A 23,041-nucleotide genomic window follows, 5' to 3' on the forward strand; every position below is an offset into this window, starting at 1 on the left:
ATTGGAATGATTTGCACACTCCTGCCTCCACTCTGCTGTCTGGTGCCTCAGCTTCCTCAAGATCCACAGAGAATGCCTACTAGCAGTGTGCCTGCTGCCCAGATACAGCTCAGCTGCACACACTTTAGTGTTAACCACTCACTGAGTTTGACTAAACCAGGGATAAATTAAGTACTGGATAATAGGTTGTAGCCAGGAGGGGTTTGGTCTCTTCTCCCAGGCAACCAGCAGCAGAACAAGAGGACACAGTCTCAAGCTGTGCCAGGGGAGGTTTAGGCTGGAGGTGAGGAGAAAGTTCTTCCCAGAGAGAGTGGTTGGCCACTGGAATGTGCTGCCCAGGGAGGTGGTGGAGTCACCATCCCTGGAGGTGTTCAAGAGGGGATTGGACGTGGCACTTGGTGCCATGGTTTAGATAGGCATGAGGTGTAGGGTGACAGGTTGGACTCGATGATCTTTGAGGTCTCTTCCAACCTTCTTGAAATGAAATGAAATGAAAAATGAAATTAAATAAATCATCACTGTTCAAAAAAATACCACTCCCAAGGGTTTGTTTTTTTCAGTCATGTTACATCTGAAAAAAAAATTACAAGGAATAACTATTAAATGGTGCATCAAAAGCAGAAAAAATGAGTAGAAAATAAGGGGGAATAAAGTCTAAACAAGTGCTACTAGAAATAGGGGTGGGGTTTTATTTTATTTTCTTACTAGCTTTGCTAATGGCATTGGCTAAGAAGTGCTCTGTTTGGCTGCAGCTCTGAACACAGAAATCACCTTTCTCTAGCAGCTTATCCTTCACAAAGCAGAGAGATTGCAGCTGAACACTGCAGCCAGAAAGTCCAAGAGGCTCTAGGACACTGATAATGCTGAAATGCTGCAGGATATTTCCTCTGTTCCACAGATGCTTGCTTTGTACCCTGTGACCAGGAGAATACTAAACAATGGCAGCAGCTGGCGAATCCTTTCCAAGAGACTAATTCCTCTCCTGAGGAATTCCACTGTTACCCAATACCCACCTCCCTGGAGCCTCAGAGGGAAGAACATGGCCCTTTAGATCAGCAAGCATGTATAGTTTAAACAGCCCCTCAGCCAGCTCCACTGCACATTTTAGACTAACAAGGCTGAAAGGAACTCAGTATTCCCCTAGTATCTTTTCCCTCCATGTGGCCTTGTCAGGTTGGTGTGGTCCTTTCTGGTCCTTATATATTACCCAGGGCCTCTGTGGTGAATCAAGAAAAGGGTTGCCTAAAACAAACACCCAGCCCCTGCAGTCTTCCTTTAGGCACAGTACTGGTGTTTAAGGGTTGTGTTCTCCTCTGCTGCAGATTTTTTGTGTGATCTTGGGTTAGACTCAAAAAGAAATTTAGGCCTTCTCATGTATATATAAAGCAGGTTTCCTGCCAAGAAAAGCATTTCCCATTCTAGCTTCCAGTCACTGATACTTCTGTTACCCTCCTTTGCTGTGTATCTCATGACCTTACCAACCTGGAGACCATCCAGCTTACCATGCAGTGGTTCAGAGAACAAAAAACATGACTATGTTTTTTTAAGTAAAATTAAGCAGTTTTAAACAGATGAAGTGAATCTAAAGTGCAAGCAGACTTCAGGTCTTAGCACAGAGAGCAGCTTGCAGCAGCCCTACACACATCGTGTGCCAGGCAGGAAGCATGAGCTGAGTCCCACACAGAACAGAGAATGCTGCTGCTATCTAGTTATCTCTGCCCTTGCTTCTCCTACCTTTGTGGCAGTAGCTCCTCCTGGCTCTCTTTATTTCCTTGCTTTTGCTCTGCTGGAAAAGTCACCGTGCTATAGAAATGCGTGGCCAAGCAGAGAAAAGGGCAGCAGCTTAGGTTTTCCATATCATGGTTGAACAGTCGATTACAATACACTGCTGTATCAAAGAGCTTCTTCCATTTCCAAGCCTTTTTAAAACAGGGATCTCTCTTCATCCTGCAAATAATTCAGGCATTAACTACACGAAAACAGTTGAGGCACCAAGCACAGGAAGAAGTGCCTGGCCTGTGAATCCCAGGCAGAAATGGCCACCTTGATCCTAAAGAGCCCTTGTGGACAGCCTGGTCCCTTCCCGTGCCATTTGCCAGCATTTGAGAATCCTTTTCCTTAAGATAAATTCATCTTTCAGGCACTGTAAAGAGAGACCTGAACTACCTAAACATGCTTGAAGATGTTGCTCCAGAAGCCACACTCTATTAAAAAGCTGAGCATAGCTACCCTTGCCTTCCTTTGCATGTTAGTTCCTCAGGGTAGGTTCTTGCAGCAGGCACTCATGTAATACCCACCACCATGCTAACTTGTTCTCCTGTTGTTTCACGTGTCAGCACCTCCTTGAAGAGTGATAGTCTTTCATGTTTGTTTCAAAGATCATGCAAGTCTTTTCTTGCTCTTAAATACAGAGTTTGCCTTTGTAGCTCTAGCACTAGAGTTCCATTTCCTACTCTCTTCAGAAGAAGCACCAAGACTGCTGGTGAAACAGCATGAGCTTTTCTTTTACTCCAGTACAATGATTATGTATTAGTGATCTTAGCATAAAACAATAGAGCTGTGGACTGGGAGACAGACCAGATTATCTCTACAAATATACAGAACAACAACAAAAAAAAAAAAAAACCAGAAAAATAATCACCTTATTTATTTTATGGGACCTGAAACTTCATCTCTGTTACATCAATGAAAACAGTGCTGTTGGCTGAGAGAGGCTGGTGCCTATGAACACACAGTCCCAAGCTGGGCAAAAAGGGCTGTAAAATACAGTCAGCAGGCAGCAATGCAGAATAACTGCACCTGGGTCTCTCAGACACGAGTGCATGTTCCCCAGCCTCACAGTGTCTCTAAGACTGAAGTTCACCACGGTGCTTAGATCTCATATGGCAGCCCAGAGCCAGATCTCAGCCTTCCTCCTCCCAGCCACTGTCTCTCTCTTGCCCTTTCTGTAACATCTCTTACCCAACCCATGCCACCATCACCATCCCAAATGTATGGCCCTTGTTAAGGGGAGAGGGGACAAGAATTTGCTGTCTACATCCCTCTGGTAAATCAATATATTTTCCTCTAGACTCCTTCCTGGAGAGAGTTGCCCAGAAATCATGTCAAATTGCTGAAATGCCCAGTTTTTCCTTTGTTCTGTATTTGTAGTCCTTGCCTTTGCTGCACCTGCAGTGCAAATACTACATAAGCACACCATACAGCCTGCCTGTTTACTGCAGTAAAAAAACCAAAACAAAACAGGGACTGCCCTGTCAGCATGCTCTGACTTTACACAACTGCCCAGTCCTAAGGCTGGATAAAGCATAGAGAGCTGACAACCAGCCCAGCAAAAACGTTTGGTGAAGGGCACAGATTCAGGCCTTTTGCAGAAGTGGCCATTCAACAAAGAGTGCTGCTGACCCCCTCTGCATGTGGCAGCTCCCCGTGACACCCAGAGTCAGTGCCCTATGAGGTTTGCTGGCAGGAAGAAAACACTTAGCACATGACAGAAAACACAGACTGAGGAAGGTGGGCTTGAAATCCTTGGCAGGTACAGGCACATAAGGAACAGAAGAAATATTCCATCTAGCCAGGCTGCAGTGTCAACACTTCGTGGGAGCAGGACTGGCCCTACTGACTAGATGGAAAAAACAAGAAGTTCCCAATTAGGAGCTAAGTTACCAATTTGTCAAACATTAGAGGCTTCAAAACAGATGTCTAAAGATGGCAATCACAGCACCACGTTGGCAACCCTACTGTGTTCCAACGGGGGGGAGTTCAATGGCCATGACAAACATCAGCTCTCTGTTTACCTCTGGAGTATGAATGATTACAAGTGCTTGAAATGTCTGCCTCTGGGAAGTACAAGAAGTAAATAGGAGCTGGACTCCCACTGAAGTGGTAAGACACTTCTTGTGTGATCATCTTCTCAAGGCTGAACCTGAGGAAGAGAAAAAAAACAGCCAGTGCTCAAACTCAGGCTTCAGGTAGAGGAAGGACTTGGACCTGATTGAGCAGGTCCACAGAATCACAGAATCAACCAGGTTGGAAGAGACCTCCAAGATCATCAAGTCCAACCAATCATCCAACCCTAACTAATCAACTAGACCATGGCACTGAGTGCCTCATCCAGTCTCTTCTTAAACACCTCCAGGGACATCAACCCCACCACCTCCTTGGACAGCCCATTCCAGTGAGCAATCTCTCTTTCTGGGAAGAACTTCTTTCTAAGATCAAGCCTAAACTTCCCTCTGCACAGCTTGAGACTGTGTCCTCTTATTCTGTTGCTGGTTGCCTGGGAGAAGAGACCAATCCCTACCTGGCTACAATCCCCCTTCAGGTAGGTGTAGAGAGCAATGAGATCTCCCCTGAGCCTCCTCTTCTCCAGGCTAAACACTCCCAGCTCCCTCAGCCTCCTCTCATAAGGCTTGTGCTCCAGACCCCTCCCCAGCTTTGTTGCCCCTCTTTGGTCCAGAGGAGGGCCATGAGACTGATCAAGGGGTTGGAGCACCTCTGCCATGAGGACAGGCTGAGGAAGCTGGGGGTATTCAGCCTGGAGAAGGGGAGGCTCCAAGGAGACCTAATAGCAGTCTTCCAGTACCTGAAGGGGACCTACAAGAAGGATAGGGAGAGTCTGTTTACAAAGGCCTGCAGTGAGAGGACACGGGGCAATGGCTTTAAGGTGGAAAAGTGCAGATTTAGATTGGATGTTAGGAACAAGTTCTTTACTATGAGGGTGGTGGAACACTGGAACAGGTTGCCCAGGGAGGTGGTTGAGACTCCTTCTCTGGAAATATTCAAGGTGAGGCTCAACGCAGCCCTGGGCAGCCTGATCTAGTTGGAGATGTCCCTGCTGACTGCAGGGAGTCAGACTGGATGACCTTTGGAGGACCTTCCAGCCCAGATGATTCTATGACTCTATGATTCTATAATTCTAGATGTAAGAAACCCAAAAACCCTGGTGATGCAATCCTTCGTGGAGAACAGAAGACAAGAAAGCGGAATCTGAAAATCCATTAACTATTGAGAGAGAATGAAAGAGGAAATGGAACGGATCAATCAAAGAACCACCACACCAAAAAAAAAAACCCAAAACCAAAACAACCCCCAAACCCAAGAAACTCATTACTAGGAAAGAGAAAACAAGAGGAAATAGTGACCCATAGGGATTGAGGCTGCTGGAGGCTGCTCTTTGGAACTGATTGAAATCCCGTATGAAAGAATTTCAGAACATGAAATGGGCCTCTCAAAAGCAACACGATGAAAATGCTTTGAAAATGCTTTGAAATGAGGTAGAAAACAAAAATGCAGAGAAATCTGCCTCACCTCAACAAATGCTTTTGTGAAAGCCAGTAGAAAAGAACACCTGTGACACTGAGGCTGACATTCCTGCCATCTCTCTGGGCTGGAGACAAGAAGCTGAAGATCACTCAACCAAGGGAGTGAGGATCACCTCACACACAAAAAAAAAAAAAGCTAAAAAGCAACCAACCCTGAAAAGTTTTAGTAACTGGGGGAAATGATCCCTTCTGAATAGGGGAAACAGGGAGTTGTCTGAAAACTGAGAAATCTGCCATATTTGGAGATGAGTCACGTTGCTGTTAAAGGCAAAGATTTTCTACAGTCAGCTTTACACAAGGTGAAGGGAATACCTTCATAAAGTTTGTTTGTTTTTTAATATTTTAAAGTTTTTATATATTAAGTAAAAATCCTCATTTAGGAATACATAGGATGGCAGACTTCCACATCTGTTTCAGCAGGTTTTTGTTTGGTTAGGGTTTGATGGGTTTTTTTAGGGTGGGTTTGTTTGTTTGTTTTGGGGTTTGTTTGTTTGATTTTTGGAAAAAGCACTGCTATTACATTTCAAGGCAAAGAGAACAGTCCCTTTATCCCTGCCCAAGATGCTCAGTTGTTGATTTGCTCTTTCCTTGTGCATGCCAAGCTCTGAGCCCTGCTATGTAGATCCCTCCCCCGAGTAAGAGAGATATCCTAATCCAGGAACTTAGTTTAAGAGCTAAGGGTAGCAGAACAGGTTATACTACCTTTGTATGTCAAACCAGGAGCTGAGGCAGGGAAGGCCTGGTGCAGGAAAAGCACAGCAGGGTTACATATTTGCTGTACAGCTGTGCTGGAGGTGCTGCAAGGTGACACTTTTTTTTTTTTTGGTGGTTTTTTTTTGTTTGGTTGCTTGGTTGTTTTTTTGGAGTCACGATGCCACGGCATCAGGATGATGGCAGCACTCTCTCCTTCTCCCCGGCTATGTGCTTAGACCATCTCGATTTCCCCTGCGGGTCTGGGTCGAGCGCATTTCCCCTCTCCAGGGCAGCACAAGCACATCGACGGCGGGCGGTGAGCGCTGGGGTGCCGGCCCAGGGCAGGCAGCGCCTGGGGGGCAGGCAGGGGAAGGGTTCACGTCTCGCCTGTCAGCGGACCCAGCGCGGCCTTCCCGATCGTGTCGTCCCCTGACCCCTTCCCTCTCCGGCACAGGGCACGGGCGGGTGGGGGTGCCCCGCAGGGCCGGGCAGCGCGGAGACGCCCGGCTGCTGCCCGAGCGTTCAGCATTGCCTTTTTAGGGCTTTTCGTTCTTTCCCCTCATCCGTGTTTGCTTTTGTCGATTGCGGCTTTTTTTTTTTTCCCTTCCCCGTCTTCTCTCCTTGCAGGGCAGAGCCGGCGAGCCTGCCGGAGCGCCTGCCCCACCTCCCTGCCCGCCTCCCGCAGCGCGGCCCGGCCCAGCCGCTCCGCCCAGCCCAGCCTGGCCCGGGCCGCCGAGGGGGAGGAGGGGGAGGAGTTTGCCGGCAGCGGCCGGGCTGAGGGGAGCAGCCTGGGGAGGGGGTGAGCGATGTCCCTGGCGGAGCGGCGGCGGCGGGAGGAAGAGGCGGGGGAAGGGGAAGAAGGGGATGGGGCCGGCACAGGAGAGGAGGTGGTACAGATCCGGCTCGGGGACAAGTGCTACCCGGTGTGCAAGAGGAAGCTGATCGAGCAGAGCGACTATTTTCGAGCCCTCTACCGCTCGGGCATGAGGGAAGCAGGGCAGGGCCAGGAAGAGCAGCTGCTGCGGGGGGGCCTGAGTGCTCTGGGGCTGGAGCTGGTGCTGGACTTCATCAACACCTCCTGCCTGGCCAAGCTGGAGCAGGAGGAGGGGGGCGATGAGGACCCCCCGTTGCTGGAGGAGCTGGTGGAAGCCGCTTCCTACCTGCAGGTCACGCCGCTGCTCCGCCTGCTGCTCTCCCAGGTGAGGCTGGGCAACTGCTTCGAGCTGCACCGCCTGGCTCAGGTCTACGGGCTGCAGGACTTGCACGACGCCTGCCTGGAGTTCATGGCTACCCATTACCACCAGGTGCTGCGGAGGCCCGATGCTCGGCCGCATCTACTCCTGCCCCAGGCTCTCCAGCAGCACTTGAAGGAGATGCGGATGAGGGGCACCGCCACTCTTGTGGCCATCGGGGACTTCATGAGTGCCTCCTCCCTGGGCCTGCCTCGGGGCTGTCACCCTCAGATGGAAGCCCCCTGGTCTATGCTAAGGTATGATGAGGAAGCTGAGCGGTGGCTGCCCCTGGCCAACAACCTGCCTCCTGATCTGGTCAATGTCCGAGGCTACGGGTCGGCGATACTGGACAACTACCTCTTCATCGTTGGAGGTTACAGGATCACCAGCCAGGAGATTTCAGCTGCCCACTGTTACAATCCTTGCGTAAACGAATGGAGTCAGCTGGCTTCAATGAACCAGAAGAGGTAATCCCTGCTCCCTGACACACACCTGTGTCCCTCTGTGGTGTCCAAACAGACTCCCTTGAGTCACCTGCTGTTGCCCAGACTCGGTGCTGCCAGAAATGTTTCAGACCTGCCTCATGAGTGTCTCCTACATGGTGTGGTGGGAAGGGCTGGGGTGCTTGGGGATGGCTGGGCAGCATGCCACGGGACAGGCCTAGCAAACCTTGTCTTTGCCAGCAGCAGCCATCCTGCTGCAGCACAGCTTTGCCCATGCACAGGGGCCTGTTCTGCATGGCCCAGGCCTGCCATGGAAAGGGAAGGGTGAGAGGGGTGGCACTTGGTTCCCTAAATGCCCTTGGTTAAGGCCTCAGCTGTGGGACAATATGTAGGTGGCAGCAAGGTATTTTTTAGCATAGTTTCACATGGGGCATTTCCTGCAGAACAGTAGGATGGGAATGGATATTTTTGAACAGTCTCTGCTCATACATTTCATGGTAGTTACTGCAGGCCAGAAAGAATCCTGAGGTGTGCTGGCCCCTAGACTGCAAAGGAGCTGTGGCAAGTGACTGTGGCTTTCCCTGAGTGATATCTCTGATCAATGTCTATAAATATCTGAGGACTGGGGATAAGGAAGGAAGGGACAGGGACAGCCTCTGCTCACTTGTGTCCTGGGATAGGATAAGGGACAATGGATGGAAACTACAGCACAGGAGGTTCCACCTCAACATGAGGAGGAACTTCTTCACTGGGAGGGTCACAGAGCACTGGAACAGGCTCCCCAGAGAGGTTGTGGAGTCTCCTTCTCTGGAGACTTTCCAGCCCTGTCTGGATGTGTTCCTGTGTGACCTGTGCTGGAATCTATGGTCCTGCTCTGGCAGGGAGGTTGGACTCAAAGATCTCCAGAGGTCCCTTCCAGCCCCTAACATCCTGTGATGCTGTTGATAATCAAGGCAAGTTTTTGTTTTTTCTTTTTTTTTTTTTTCCATGGGAACACTGCTGATACCTATTCACAGAACACGTTTGTGACTTCAACACCTTCACAGAGTCTCAACTCTGAAGTTTTGTCATTTTTTTTTTTCTGGCATCACATTTCAGCTCCCTGATGGCCTGCTTGACGTTTTGTGGCCAGTGCCATGGGAGCCAAGAACAGGGAGATTTTTAGCATCACAGCTTTCGCTTTGGTCAAGAGCAGCACTGATGCCTGCCTGCTGCACAGATGTGCTGCAGTTAGAGCTCTGCATTGTATTTTTAGTTTGTTATGCAGTAGTTAAAGTAAGCAGGGCAGTTGGCCAGCGTGCTGCTCCAGAATTACAGTCGTGTGACTCTCTGCCAATGAATCTGTGTCAGCTGATAGAATTGCATCCCTGGGGGTGAATTTTGTACATACCTTGAGGGAGGGTTCTGGTTCAGTCACAGAATCATAGACTGCTTTGGGTTGAAAGGGGCTTTTAATGGTCATCTAGTCCACACCCCCCCTGCAATGAGCAGGAACGTCTTTAACTAATCAGGTTGCTCAGAATATTATGTTTCCAGGGATGGAGCATCTACCACCCTTCTGGGCAACCTGTACCAGTGTTTCACCATCCTCACTTTAAAAAAAAAAAAAGTCTTCCTTCTATCTAGTTCACATCTATCCTCCTTTAGTTTAAAACCATTACCCCTGTGCTGTGGCAACATGCTCTGCTAAAATGACTGTCCCCATCTTTCATATAGGCCCCCTTTAAGTACTGAAAGGCCACCAGAAGGTCTTCCTGGAGCCTCCAGGCTGAATAATCCCAACCCTCTCAGCCCTTCCTTGCAGAAGTGATCTTTCAGCCCTCTGATCATTTTGATAATGCAGAATCCAGGATGCTGAAATGCTCTGCACACACAGGGATGAAACAAACCCACTTTACTTCCAAGTAGAAGGCAAAAGCCATCAGATGTGTGCTGCACACTCAGCAGTCATTGTGATCTCTGTCACAGCTGATAGCTTTCTCTCTAGATGTAAAGATCTTACTACTGCAGTTTCAGATCTCTTCACCATAGGTAACTGCTGTGATGTCCACATCAGCTTAAAAAAGTGTTGCTCCCTATTTAGGCATACACAAGGAAGATAAAATAATTTGCTCAAGCTCATATAGGAAGCCTGTGACTGAGCCCAGAATTTGTCATTATCTGAGGGTTAAATCTAGTGCTGGTCACAAACAGTCCATAACAGATCTCTTTATTCTAAAGATATTGCTGTTCTTGGAATAGTGTTTTCATGGGACAAACTTCCTCTAAGAGCTGCCCAAGACCACCTGTGGTCTTTGGGTAGAAGAAGGTTACAAAGCACATTAGGGACTTTTCAAGTAAGGCCCTTGAATACTTATCCATATTTTTCTTTCAATCAGACTGGATCTTAGGAAGCAGTTCTTCAGCACGAGGATGTTGGGCTCTGGAACAGGCTGCCCAGGGAGGCTGTGGCTGCCTCCTGCCTGGGGGTGTTGAAGGCCAGGTTGGATGAGGCCTTGAACAACTGAGTCTAGTTGAGAGGTGTCCCTGGCCATGGTGGGGAGGTTGGAGGAGATGAGCTCTGAGGTCTCTTCCAACCTGAGCCATTGAGGGATTCTATGATGCTGTCACTTGAAATTTGCTATTTAAAAAGAATATCCCCGTAGGACTTCTGCTGCTCAAGTTACAGCTGTGTATTCCACTTTCCTTTCCCTTCAGAACCTTCCTACGTATTGCAGGTAAATCTTCCAGGCTTGGAAGAGATTTGTAAGCCCCTGGCTGGGATTGTACACATGCAACATGGGTTTTGTGAGCAATCTGTGCCTGAACTGCTGCTATTCTGAGGACTCTTAGAGGAATATAGGAGGCAATGCTCCCAAGGAGCGGTGGTGGTTTATGAGACTTTCTTTTTTCCACATATTTAAATGTGTTTTTTTCACTCAAAATTCCTCTTAGGGGAAAACAGAATTTCTATAAATGTTTAACTCCACATTATTGTCACAGATTTATCATGCTTCCCAAGCTAAAGACTGGGTGCAGTGTGCTATGCAGACTCATGTAAGGAACGTGAAAGAAGTGGCTCATGCAAAAAACGTAAAATGCTTTAGAATTGCCTTCATAGCTCTGCTTTCATGAGCCTTTGTCTGCTGTAAATGCTTTAACACTAGAATAAAGAGCCATCTGATTGATGAGAAATGTTAAGGTTGAAGCTGGTCATTTGGCAGGATGGAAGCACAGGTTAGTTAGTCCAGGCCTACTGTGTTGCAGCAGGACTAAGCTTGCCTTGCAAATGCATTTCTGACTTGGTATTGAAACCTCCAGCAATGTGGATTCCAATTTTCTTCCTCCAGGTAACTCATTCCCATGTTTAGCCACCCCTCTGATTCACAGATTCATGAAATGGGTTGGATTGGAAGGGACCTTAAAGATCATCCAGCTCCAACCCCTGCCATGGGTAGGAACACCTCCCACTAGCCCAGGTTGCTCAAGGCCTCACCCAATCTGGCCTTCAACACTTTCAGGGAGCATGCATCCACAACCTCCCTGGGCAACCTGTTCCAGTGTCTCACCACCCTATCAGGAAGTCCTCTCTAAGATCTGTGCTGACATTTTGTTGTGTGCTAAATGATTCTGTCAGTGAAGCAGAAGAACCCTTGCTGTCCTCTCTATAGCCACTTGCACGACAGTCTCCTCCACAGATACCTCTCTGCCTGTTGATGCAGCCCAGAAAGAGCTGGGGTTTGTTCCAGCTGCTTACCACTGTCCTGTATTCAGAAATTTCTGCACTCTGACCCTGAGATCCTTTGCAATTCTGCATGACATTTTTCTTCCTGTGTGCACGTAGAGCTCTGTGCTTGTCTTCGTTGAATGAAATATGTGGTTTCAACTATGGGCAGACCCTACAGCTCAGGCTTGCCTTCTCTTCCTGGGGTTCCTTTCAGAGCAAAGAGGGGACATCAGAGGGCAGCTCATAACTGGCCTTGTCCCAACAAGAAGGGTGCACACTGGGCCTGGCACTTGGAGAGTACTTTTGATCCCTTGAGTGTAGCTAACTCACTGGTGTGAGTGGAATTATATGGCATGAATCTGATGACTGACTGTTCAGCTCTCTTGTTTCCAAGATGTAATCCATGGAATAGTTGCTAGCTGTGGAGAGCTGGCTGGTGGCTCATTGTTTGCTTTCCTTGTTTCCAGCTGCTCCAACACATTAGGAAATATTTAGTGAATTTTACACTCTTTTAATGATCATTAAAAGAGTGTAAAAAATACACTAAGTATTTCCTCATGCTCACTGCAAGAGTGTAAAATACACTGAGTATTTCCTCATGCTCACTCCCCATCCAAACACCTGCTGTTACTGGCATGGAAAGGCAAATGGCAGAAGTTTTTCATCATCTATTGAGCCATTGTCCAAAGTTCCATACGAAGTGTGCTGCTGGATCCTTGCAGCTACTTTTGAGTCAAATGAACCTTGCAGACTCTTCTGAGACCCCACCTCCAATACTGCCTCCAGTTCTGGTTTTCCCAGCATAAGAAGGACACAGAGCTGTTGGAGTGAGTCCAGAGGAAGCCACGGAAATGATCCAAGGGCTGGAGCAGCTCTGCTGTGAGGACAGGCTGAGGGAGCTGGGGGTGTTCAGCCTGGAGAAGAGAAGGCTCTGGGGGGACCTTAGAGCTGCCTTCCAATCCCTGAAGGAATCCTACAAGAAGGCTGCAGAGGGACTTTTCCTGAGGGTGTCTAGAGACAGGACAAGGGGGAATGGTTTGAAGCTGAGGGAGAGCAGGGTTAGACTGGAGCTGAGGAAGAAGTTCTTCAGTCCGAGAGTGGTGAGACTCTGGAACAGGCTGCCCAGGGAGGTTGTGGCTGCCTCCTGCCTGGGGGTGTTGAAGGCCAGGCTGGATGAGGCCTTGAGCAGCTGAGTCTAGTTGAGAGGAATCCCTGCCCATGGTGGGGAGGTTGGAGGAGATGAGCTCTGAGGTCCCTTCCAACCTCAGGTTATGCTGTCAGTGTGTGAATTCAGTTTGGTGGCCAAAACTCCTGCACCATTTCCTTTCATAGCCACAGATTCAAAGACTTTGTAACCTACTTTAGATTTTTAAAGACTGCTTGGAAAATGCATTTCTGTTCTGTTTTTGTCTGTTAGTTTTGTTGTGTTTTTTGTTTGGTTTTTTTTTTTTTCCACCATAACTTTTAGCACAGGTAACTTGCTCTGAAAATCAGAATGTTCTGCAGTTAATGATCCTCATTTCACTACTGATTCCCATGCTGTTCTGCATTGTCTCAGATGGAAAATGTAATTACTGTAGAGAAGAGATGAGCAAAGTGACCTAATCATAAATGTCAGGAAATAAAGTTAATAAAAAGCAGTTCATTCCTTCAAAGGAGGATTTTAGTTTCTAAAGCTGTATCAGGCTGACAAACCCAAAATTATTCCTTCTGGAAACAAATTCTTTTCCCAAATATATTTAATCAAAAGAACTTGCAGGGCAGTCTGCTGCTAGACAGGATTCTTTTTGTCAAGTTAAAGCCTTGCAAAACTACTTAGTGGTAAGCTTTAAATCTTGGGTTCGTTCCATTTGCCACTCAGTAGGCCAGGCCAGGTCCAAAGCCCCGCTCCAGTTTTACAGACATAGCACACTTCCTCTTTTGACTTTATGATGGATTGCAGCACTCCAGTGACTTTCACATACCCAGTTAGTTGGGGTGGTAGAATCAGTTTGATTCAGCAGCAGAGAAGGAATCTTTCTAGGCAAGGAAACTACTTCTAAGGAGAGGAAGAGCTCAGCTTTTATTGGTCCAGCTTTTGTGGCTGGCAGGAGTAGATGAGCATCCAAGCCCTCCATCTTCAGGACCCCCAGTTTCTCCCTACAGGCTTGCACCTCCAGTAGCCACAGGCCATTTGTTTCTGCTTGTATTTAAAAGTGTAAGGCTGAAGGCTTCTTGCCCTGCAGCAATTAGAAAGCTGTCCATGGAGTGTGAAAGCAGAGTGGAGCAGAATAAGAAACAGAGCCACAGGGCATTACTGCTCTGCCTTCTGCTCAGTTCTGGGTGCCACTTCAATTGACAGAGATCTCTTGCTCCAGGGGGACCAAGGATGTTTAGTAAGGTACAGGAGATTCTCTCTTCTTTCTTTTGCAGAATGCAGTTCAATGTGCACAGCTTTAAATTTCTAGTTATTAAGGCTATTAAAGAGGCTCTAGATTGGAGACAAAGCCAAGTGCACAGTCTTGGGCATTCATCAAGGCTTGTTTGACATTTCTGCAGTTTTAACTACCAGAAGATCCTGCACTCTGTGTGTGTATATATAATACATTTTGCTCTACTAAGGGTATTTTACTAAAAGCCAAGTAAAAATGAGGCATCTGCTGAATGTGAGTGAACTAAACATCAGAACTCCAAGTAGGCCAGAAATCCGGAATACAATAATCATTAATCTCAGCATCAACATCATTAACATCCAGGATGTCCCTGCTCACTGCCCTAAATAATTCCAGTGTAATGACAGAGTTGTGGCCTGACACAGAGGAGCTCACAGGCCACAGTGTATGAATGAAGTGATGGGACAAGTTGTGAGTGCTGATGAGAAGGCTCTGGGCAGCCCTAAGAGCAGCCTGCCAGTACCTGAAGGGGGCTACAAGAAGGCTGCAGAGGGACTGTTTGCAAAGGCCTGCAGGGACAGGATGAGGGGCAATGGTTTGAAATGAAGAGCAAATTTAGATCAAATGTGAGGAACAAGTTCTTTAGCATTGAGTATGGTAGAACACTGCAACAGGTTGCCCATGGAGATATTCAAGGTGAGGCTGGACAAGGCTCAGAGCAACCTGATCTAATGGAGGATGTCCTTGCTGACTGCAGGGGGTTGGACTTGATGACCTTTGGAGGTCCCTTCTAACTCAATACAATTCTGTGATTCTGTGAGTATGTTGGAGCCTAAGTAGGAAGAACTTTTTTCCCTGTAGGTATCTCTATGCCCGTGCAACCCATACAAACGCCACGGCCTTTTCTTTCAGGTCCAATTTCAAGCTCCTGGCTGTCAATGGAAAGCTCTATGCCATCGGTGGCCAGTCCCTCTCCAACGTGGAGTGCTATAACCCAGAAAACGACTGGTGGAATTTTGTAGCATCCCTGCCAAACCCTCTTGCGGAGTTCTCAGCCTGTGAATGCAAGGGCAAGATCTACGTGATCGGAGGATACACCACACGAGGTAGCAGCCTGCTTTTTGCTCTTGGGCTTTGCCATCTGGTTGCTTGAAGGCCTGCATCCTTTTCTTTCTCTTTTTCAGGACGTCTTTTGAATTAATGTAGAAAAAGCTGCATAATACTTATTAAAATGCATAGGAAAAAAAAATCACTGGGAGAAAATAATTGACAAGTGAAACAAACAAAGAAAAAATTATCTCTGTCATAGAGGAATCAGATATTTGTGGTTTTGTCAGGGCCTGCATGGACCTGAGGTTCTGTTATTCTGAAGGAGCAGACTGATGGGTACAAGCACCCAGCCTGGCCTGGGGTGGTTTTAGATTTTGATCACCCAGTAGAAAGAGAAGTTTCCACAGATACACTTTGTTTACTTTTTGAATACCCATCCTAGGCTGTCAGAAGGAAAAACATGAAGAGAATCCCTGCTTGGTTTAGTGTTTCTCCTGTATCAATAGATGTGGTGGTCTTTTCACTGGAGCATTCCAGTGTTTCACAGGCAAATTCAAGCTATAGGTAAGATTTTTCAGTGCTGGAATAACTTAATGGAATAATTAAAAGCTTAAGCAAGAGTCGACCTCTTTATGTCCTCCCTATAGTGTTTTCTGAAGATACTGTACCAAGGCTAAAATTTGAAGTTGCATTCCCTGCTGCCAGTTACTTTTTAAGTGGCCTGCTTTTGCCCTACATAAAGACAGGGAGCTCCCATTGGTTCATTCCCTAAGTACACAGAGTCTTTTTCTGGAAGGAGTACCATTTGCTCAGAGTTTTAGAAGTTGGTTTTTTTTCTCATGTCAAATGTTCAGTATTTACCAGGATTTCCTAAACTTAAATTCCTTTCTCTAGGCCTTTGCTCACTTCATTTGCCCACAGTTGTTTTAATTTTTGTTTTCCAAATGGAGAATAAAAATAGAAGATAATTTGGCTTTTACAGAGTGCTGCATGCAAAGCTAAACTGCCATTAGAACAAGCTGTCCTTCTAGTCTCTGAGCAGATTTTACTGTTATAAGGTTTATGAAAGGCACACTTCTCCTCTTCACAGTCCCTGTGGCAATGTCAACCTTCAAGAGCATTTTGTCTGGGCCCTTCTGACCCAGAACCCGCTGGCTTAAGATACCAATGAGCCTGTGGCCATAGTTAGGGTTGTGCTCTGGTGTGCTCTGCAGTTCCAGTCCTCTGGTCATTCCCACTAAAGGACATGTTGGTAGCTAGCATTAGGACTGAAAGATGTATGGCACATAACGTTTGCCATGTTGAAAAGTCAGACCCAAGGGGAAACATTCTCTGGGACAAGAGCGGAGAACAAGGAGAAGGAGCTGGAACAGAGTAATGGGAGTCTAGAGACCGTATTTTTGTCTAGGGAAAGAGACAGAAGGGGTAAGAAGCAAAAGCCCTGATTTGGTTACCAGTGCTCAGGGAAGATGAGAGTCCCAGCTCTTCTCCTACACCCCCTGCACTTTGCACATTGCTGTTCTGGTGCTTGTGCTGTTCTTCCTTCAGGCTGCCTGCGCCTGGTGCCATGGATAAAGATCAGGATGTTGCTCATGCAGATCCTTTCCCATTAAAATTTAGCAACAAAGTGTGCTCCCCTATATTCAAGCTTCTTACTCACTACTTACTACCTGTGCTTTCAAATGAAGGAGGATAGTCAGTGAGTTATCTGCTCTGTCTTCCACACCTCAGGGGATTGCTACTGACCTTCAGGCCTCTGTCTCTTCCTAAAAGCAGTTTTAAATTGAAACAGGAAAGTAAAACGGTGAAGTAAAGTTGTGAGCAGTAGATGAGCCCTAAAGATGTTTAAATGCAAGGCCTGTGCTTGACAGAAATAAAGATCTTTTTCTAAACAAGGGCCTGCAATCGGTGTCTGCAGAACCAGAGGTACACAGGTGACTGACCTGCCAAGTTGTATAGATGTTGGGAGAGCATTGAGGGCTGACTCTCTAAGAGGTGCTGAGCTTCATTTGCTGTTTCACTGCTTTCACTGCGGAAGTGCAACACGTGCAGCAATGAAGTTGTGAATGCCTATTTTTGTTTGTTCTGGTTTTTGGAGTTCTGCATCTGCCTCAGTTTGGGCAGGCTTCGTGGGCTGTGCATGTTTTTTAATCTTTATAGAGCTTTCTCCTGAGACTGCACTTCCTTAAAGATAATAGGATCTGGGATTTCCCACTGTAAATTATGTTGGCACCTCTTGAATGAAGGCCCTGCTGCCATTTCTCAGCTCTCACTTGTAAGCTTCCCCATGCCAGGCACTGTGATGTTCAGGTGTTGTATTGTGGGATTATTTTGTTGTTTCAGTGGATATAAGAGACTCAGGCTCTGGAGTGAGTAAATGAGGGCTATCCCACTGGAGACTTCATTTCATAGCACTTGCCACCTGGGAAGATTACTGCTAGAGGTAGACCTAGAAACTTCATTGTGCTTTCCCTCCACGCAAAGAGTCTGCATTGTCTCTGCAGGCTTCTGATCAGCAATTTCATAGAGCATTGCCATGACATCTTCACTCTCTTTTGCCTTGGTTTGAAGTGGATAAGGTGTTCCAGAAGACAGTTTGAAGTAATAAACTGACTGCACCCCACCAGAGTGCAAGTAGATGCACTCCCTGGTCATGCTGCTGGGGCATTTTGTTCATGACAATGCAGTTATATTTATGGCTATTTATTTATACCTGTGCCCATAGAGGACTTGTCAGTATGTCACCTTCTGCTCTTCCACGTGGAAGCTCATCTGGACATCATCATGCAGCACAGACTTAGAACAGGGAGTAGATTTTATTAAAAGACCAGGCTGCAGTCTGCAAACCTGATGCAGCTTGTCACTTGAGTTTGGATTTAAGCTTAGATCTCCTGAGACTGAAGCAGAATTTCCTGGCTAAGGAATCCTGTGCCTTCTGTGTTGAGTGAAGCCTTGGACACAGCCAGGGCCTCCACTGCACCATGAATCAGAGATGTATTGTAACAGCTTCACAGAAGAACAGCATTGCTGACTCCTAACTGAGTACAGATACAGCTTCAGCTTTGTTATGTGCCTCTGATGATGGAGCACAGAGTTCCTGCTTCTTAAGTGGTTCTGACAATAGACATTTCTCTCTTTATAAGGTCCTGAATTTATAAGGCCCTTGGTTCATCCATGCCACTTCCTGAAATGTAACTAGCTTCATCAATTTTATTCCCTAAAACTCTTGGTTTATATGGAAGGAAATGCCAAGTATCTCAGGTTAAGCCTGGGTGATAAACCAACACTTCATAGCCCCTAAGGAAGCATACCTTCATCATGATACTTTGAGTCATCTGGCATCACTGTTGGAGAGCAGAATATTGCTCCAGTTCCCTTTGCAGAAAAATTCTTATTGCAATAGGAGACAAAATGAAAAGCATAAGTTCAAAAGCAGGGATTACTCTGCCGAAATCCACATCCCCAGACCACTTCCATTGTGTAATGTGCCAGAAGTGGCTTCATTTTTCCCTCTGCAAAGGAGCAGAACGTTCAAACTTTATCATCAAGGTCAAAGACCTGAAGTTCTCAATGATCAATATTTCTTCCCTGGTCTGCTGTGCTTTTGCACTGTAATGCTACATCAGTAATAACGGCTGATTATAGAGAGGAGGAAGCTTGCTCATTTGTTTGTTTATTTTCCCATTTACTTCTTTTCTTATTTCTTATGTATTTGCAATGGTTTCTCCTGTGTTTCAGATAGGAATATGAACATTTTGCAGTACTGTCCCACCTCTGATTCCTGGACCACCTTTGAACTTTGCGACGTGCACGTTCGCAAGCAGCAGATGCTGTCTGTTGAGGAAACCATTTATCTGGTGGGGGGCTGCATCCATGAGCTTGGACCAAACCAGAAGTCCAGCCAGAGCGAGGACGCCTTAACTGTGCAGTCTTACAACACTGCCACCAAAGAATGGCTCTACCTCAAAGAGAACACCTCCAAATCAGGCCTGAACTTGACTTGCACTCTGCACAACGATGGGGTCTATATCCTCAGCAGGGATATCACTCCGTCCACCAGCCTGGAGCACCGTGTTTTCCTCAAGTACAATATCTTTACGGACAGCTGGGAGTCGCTGAGGCGCTTCCCAGCCTTTGGACAGAACATGCTGATCTGCTCTATGTACTTGCCTGATGTGCCCCATGTGTAACGCCAGCCAGTTCCTCTTTGCAGCTCATTAATTACTCTTGGAAGAAACGCTGCCCCCCCCCCCCCCCCCCCACTTTGTGCTGTTCCCCGTTCAGGATATGTGTAATGTGTGTGCAGAACGTGGGCTTAAAGCACTGTTTCTGTTCTGTGGAGAAGTTGCAACACTCACTACTAAGAGAAACGCTTCCAGAAACAATTCTGAGATGGCAGTTAAAAAGGGTTACTGGGTTTGGATTCAGGTTTCAATAAGGATTATTGGCGAGTTAAGCATAAAGCTACTCTGTTGGTAACTGATAAAGGGATTCCAAAGGCAAAACCGATCAGTCTGGTATTGCTCTTCATCTTAAGAGTGTAGGAGATTGTGGTGGGTTGAAAATTCCCCCCAACTACCACAGAGATGAGCAAGAAGGATGCATGGTAAAAGGGGAGATAATGCTATAAAGTAAATAAGTAGTAGACTAAAGATCACAAAAGGAAGGATTCCTTTTAAAGCACGTTTTTTAGTCCAACTATGTCCTGTCAAATGCACACCGTTTAAAATTGTGTCACATTTGTCTCTCTTCCATGGTAACAGGTGAGAGGGCACCATCAGCAAACAGGGGCTCCTCCTGAATTATTTGTAATTAAACACTCTGCCAAGGGCTGGGGGGAGTTGCCTAGAGGCTTATGGTTGCTGGTCGATGTTTTGATTGGGATTGAATTAAGGCGGGAATTATTTAAAAAGCAGTTATCTTTATCTTTCCCTGAAACCCTCGCCCCCAAATTATGTATGAAACTGGTCAAATTTTATATGCAGGTTCTGTTCGGTTGCGAATTCTACAAGGATGCTTATGGGCAACTGTAGTACAATTTAGATAATTCAGAAAATAGAAAAGGCTAAGCCACGCAATAGCTTTACCCCCTTTATAAAAGCAGAGGCACGCCAGGACCCTAGGGAAGGCTGAGGAGTCGGGTTTTACTCACGAGGACGGAGCGGGAATTTGGAGATGGTCCCTAAGGTCTCTCCTCGGTGGCAGGCTCCAGATCTGCGAGTTTATAATCCAATTTGTGGATCACACGGCATAAATCCAAAGGAAAAGGGACTCGCCAAAGTTACAGTGTCCTTAGTCACAGCTCCCACAAGCCAAATTTCGTGGAGCAGCATTGTCTCAGCGCAAGAGAAGCTGCACTGCCGGCGTGTTTCCACCAGCAGCCAGAGTTTTATGGCAGGCAGGGTCGCTCCAGCGCGGGGCAGGGAGCAGGACCCCAGGGTAGGCAGGTCTGCGGAGAAGCCAGGTCCGGGTGCCGATCCCTCCAATTTCGCCGTGAATGTAGCACGAATCCCAGCAAACCGAATCCAGAGCGAGAGCAGAGCGGGTTCCCAAAATAAGCGCCAAAAATGATCCCCGCAAAAATGATCCCGAGAGCGCTTTCTGGTCACTGCTATGTAAGATTTCCCTAGGCGCTGTGTCCAGCGCCATTATAGACTGGGCGCGAAGAACCCAGCCAATCACAATGCCAAATCCCAGCGCGGGCTTCCCCCAGGGGTGAATACGTGTGAGGGACCTCAGCTCCCGGCGGGAAGAGTCGCCGCTTGTTTTACCTTTCCCCCCTCAAGCCTCAGGAGGAGGGAAAGGCAATTTCGCGCCTTTCGTCTTCCCCCGTTCAAACCTCCGCTGATGGAGGTGGGGGAAGGGGGGTCTGGAGCACCCCCACCCCACAACAGCTGGATGCTAAATACTTCTTTAATGGCTGTTCTCAACCTTTATCTGCAGCGAAAAGGCTCTAAATTCAAATGGAGAAAGCTGCTCACCTTCAGAAGGGTGACTCAAGTGACTGTTTTCTGCAGTGCTGAGTGTCAAAGGTGAAATGACAGCTGGCAGCAAGCTGCAGGTCAGGAACATGGGTGTGAGCACATGCAGTGGTGATTCTTCACCTGGCACGTCCTGCTTGGCCACAGTCACCCAGGACATCCATGGTTTGGTGTGGCAGGGCTGAGTCGTGTGAAGGGCTTTCTGCCAGCAGCACCCAAAGCAAGGAGACATCAGTGTTGGCTCTTGTCTTGTATACCAGGAGCTTGGTCAAGATTCCCTGAGGTCTGCCACGCAAAGTGGTTAGTCTCCACAAAGAGCACTGTAAGATGGTCACCATGGATACTCCTTTGTGGGAACTTGGGAATTGTCTGGGAGCTTCCCCCAGTTTTTGCCTATTGCCTGAGAGAATTATAGTTATGGTTGGCCCTTTTTTGTAGCTGGCAAGTTCGTAAGTGTCTCCTGAAGGCATCTGCCCAGGTATGAACTGTGTGTTCTTGCAGCAAGCAGAGGGGGTCTTGGTCATCATGGGAAGTTTCACTGCATCTTAAGAGCCTTTAGGGAAGAGGTAACCAGAGGCATGTGCTGAACATGTTGCAGAGGTGCTGGTTCTGCACCAGCTCTCTTTCCACATGTAAAGACAAGAGGTTTAATTCACTTGAACAAGTTCCTAGTTGGTGTTTTTCTTTGTTGGAATTCAGGAGTCTGTTGTACAGAGGAGGAGGCAGCAATGGTTCCCTCAAGGCCCTTTTGACTGCCTCCTTTTCTATGGTCTTGAATGAAATCAGTGCTGACTGAAAGAGCTACCAGAATAGAAGTGCCTTGCCAGTGACTGCTAACATTCAGTGCATAGGTGCAGCATTGTGATGCTTCTGGTCATGCACAGAAACCCAAACTGAAAACCCCAGTAGGCTTGTTTAGGGTGAGCCCATTGGGTTTTGAGCTTTTAGACAGGTGAACATGAAGCAAGGTATTTTGGATGTGCAACATTTACCTTTTGGGTGGAATTTTTTCAGCCTGGTGAAGTGTACAGGTATGGAGCCCTCAGTATAGGAAGGACATGGACCTGATAGAGACAGTCCAGAGGAGGGCCACCAAAATGATCGGGGGGTTGGAGCACCTTTGCTTGGAGGACAGGCTGAGGGAGCTGGGGGTGTTCAGCCTGGAGAAGAGGAGGCTCTGGGGAGACCTGATAGCAGCCTTCCAGCACCTGAAGGGGCTACAGGAAGGATGGGGACAGACTGTCTACAAGGGTGTGCAGTGACAGGATGAGGGGCAGCGACTGCAAACTAGAGAAGGGCAGATTTAGATTGGATATCAGGAAGAAGTTCTTTACTATGAGAGTGGTGGAACACTGGAACAGGTTGCCCAGGGAGGTGGTTGAGGCCCCTTCCCTGGAGATATTCAAGGTGAGGCTCAATGAGGCCCTGGGCAGCCTAATCTAGTTGGGGATGTCCCTGCTGACTGCGGGGAGGTCGGACTGGATGATGTGTGGAGGTCCCTTTCAGCCTGGACCATTCTATGATTCTATAAGTGTGCTATGCTTGAGCCCCAACTAGTGCCTGCCATTCAGCTGTGCATATGAACTTCCTTAGTTAAATCCATGTCTGTGTGTTAAGCAATGCACTGAGCAGCTGCTGTGTTCTGACAGTAGCAAAGCAAACAATGGCTCTTCTGCAATGAAGAAATAAGGTGACTGGCTTATCATTCTTCTCTTACAAGTGTTTCAGAATAAATATAAACAGTGTGTTGTCCTCTGGAGATAAACTTCTTTCAGTCACATGATGCTCCTTGCTTCCCTTCGTTTCTTTCCAGTTCCAGATTCAGTACCCTACAGTCACCCCTAAGGCAGCTCAGATCCATGCAGGTGGAGGGATCTAAGCTGCAACATTCCCTGGCCTAGCAAATGAACCCTGAGTTCCTGTCCCTGCAGACTTGCAGCATGGTGTTGAATGAAGTCATTTCAAACCTGTTCACCTCTCAGTGCAGTCATAACTCCAAAAGCTCTGTCTCATCTTTTAGTGGGGTCACTCTTTTTCAGAAGAGGCCTTTCCACACCGGGTTTGTCTAGGTGTTGGTTTCAGTTTCTGGTGGTCAAGTGACCACCTTGAAAATCTGGAGAACCTGCACCACTGTAAAAGATAAAAATGGGCTCAGACTATTTAGTGGGTAGATTCAGGCTGGACATATGGAAGAAGTTCTTCACTGTGTGAGTGGTGAGAGCCTGGAATGGGTTGTCCAGGGA

General features: G+C 47.3%; 1 protein-coding gene across 1 annotated transcript; it reads left to right on the forward strand.

The window, feature by feature from the left end:
• The first annotated feature begins 6,820 nt into the window (after positions 1 to 6,820).
• On the forward strand, positions 6,821 to 19,011 carry KLHL42 (kelch like family member 42). Its single transcript, XM_054399842.1, has 3 exons — positions 6,821 to 7,713; positions 14,680 to 14,873; positions 18,556 to 19,011. The coding sequence occupies exons 1-3, from the start codon at positions 6,821 to 6,823 to the stop codon at positions 19,005 to 19,007; spliced, it is 1,539 nt and encodes a 512-aa protein (XP_054255817.1). The 3' UTR covers positions 19,008 to 19,011.
• The last annotated feature ends 4,030 nt before the right edge of the window (positions 19,012 to 23,041 follow it).

The sequence above is a fragment of the Indicator indicator genome, chromosome 3 (assembly GCF_027791375.1).
Source record: "Indicator indicator isolate 239-I01 chromosome 3, UM_Iind_1.1, whole genome shotgun sequence".
NCBI classification, from domain to species: domain Eukaryota; kingdom Metazoa; phylum Chordata; class Aves; order Piciformes; family Indicatoridae; genus Indicator; species Indicator indicator.

Excerpts from the sequence above, each read along its gene's own strand:
- KLHL42 (XM_054399842.1), top strand. The coding sequence starts at position 6,821 with ATGTCCCTGGCGGAGCGGCGGCGGCGGGAGGAAGAGGCGGGGGAAGGG. Across the intron at positions 7,714-14,679 it reads GCTTCAATGAACCAGAAGAG|GTCCAATTTCAAGCTCCTGG; the intron begins GTAATCCCTGCT and ends CTTTTCTTTCAG. Across the intron at positions 14,874-18,555 it reads CGGAGGATACACCACACGAG|ATAGGAATATGAACATTTTG; the intron begins GTAGCAGCCTGC and ends CCTGTGTTTCAG.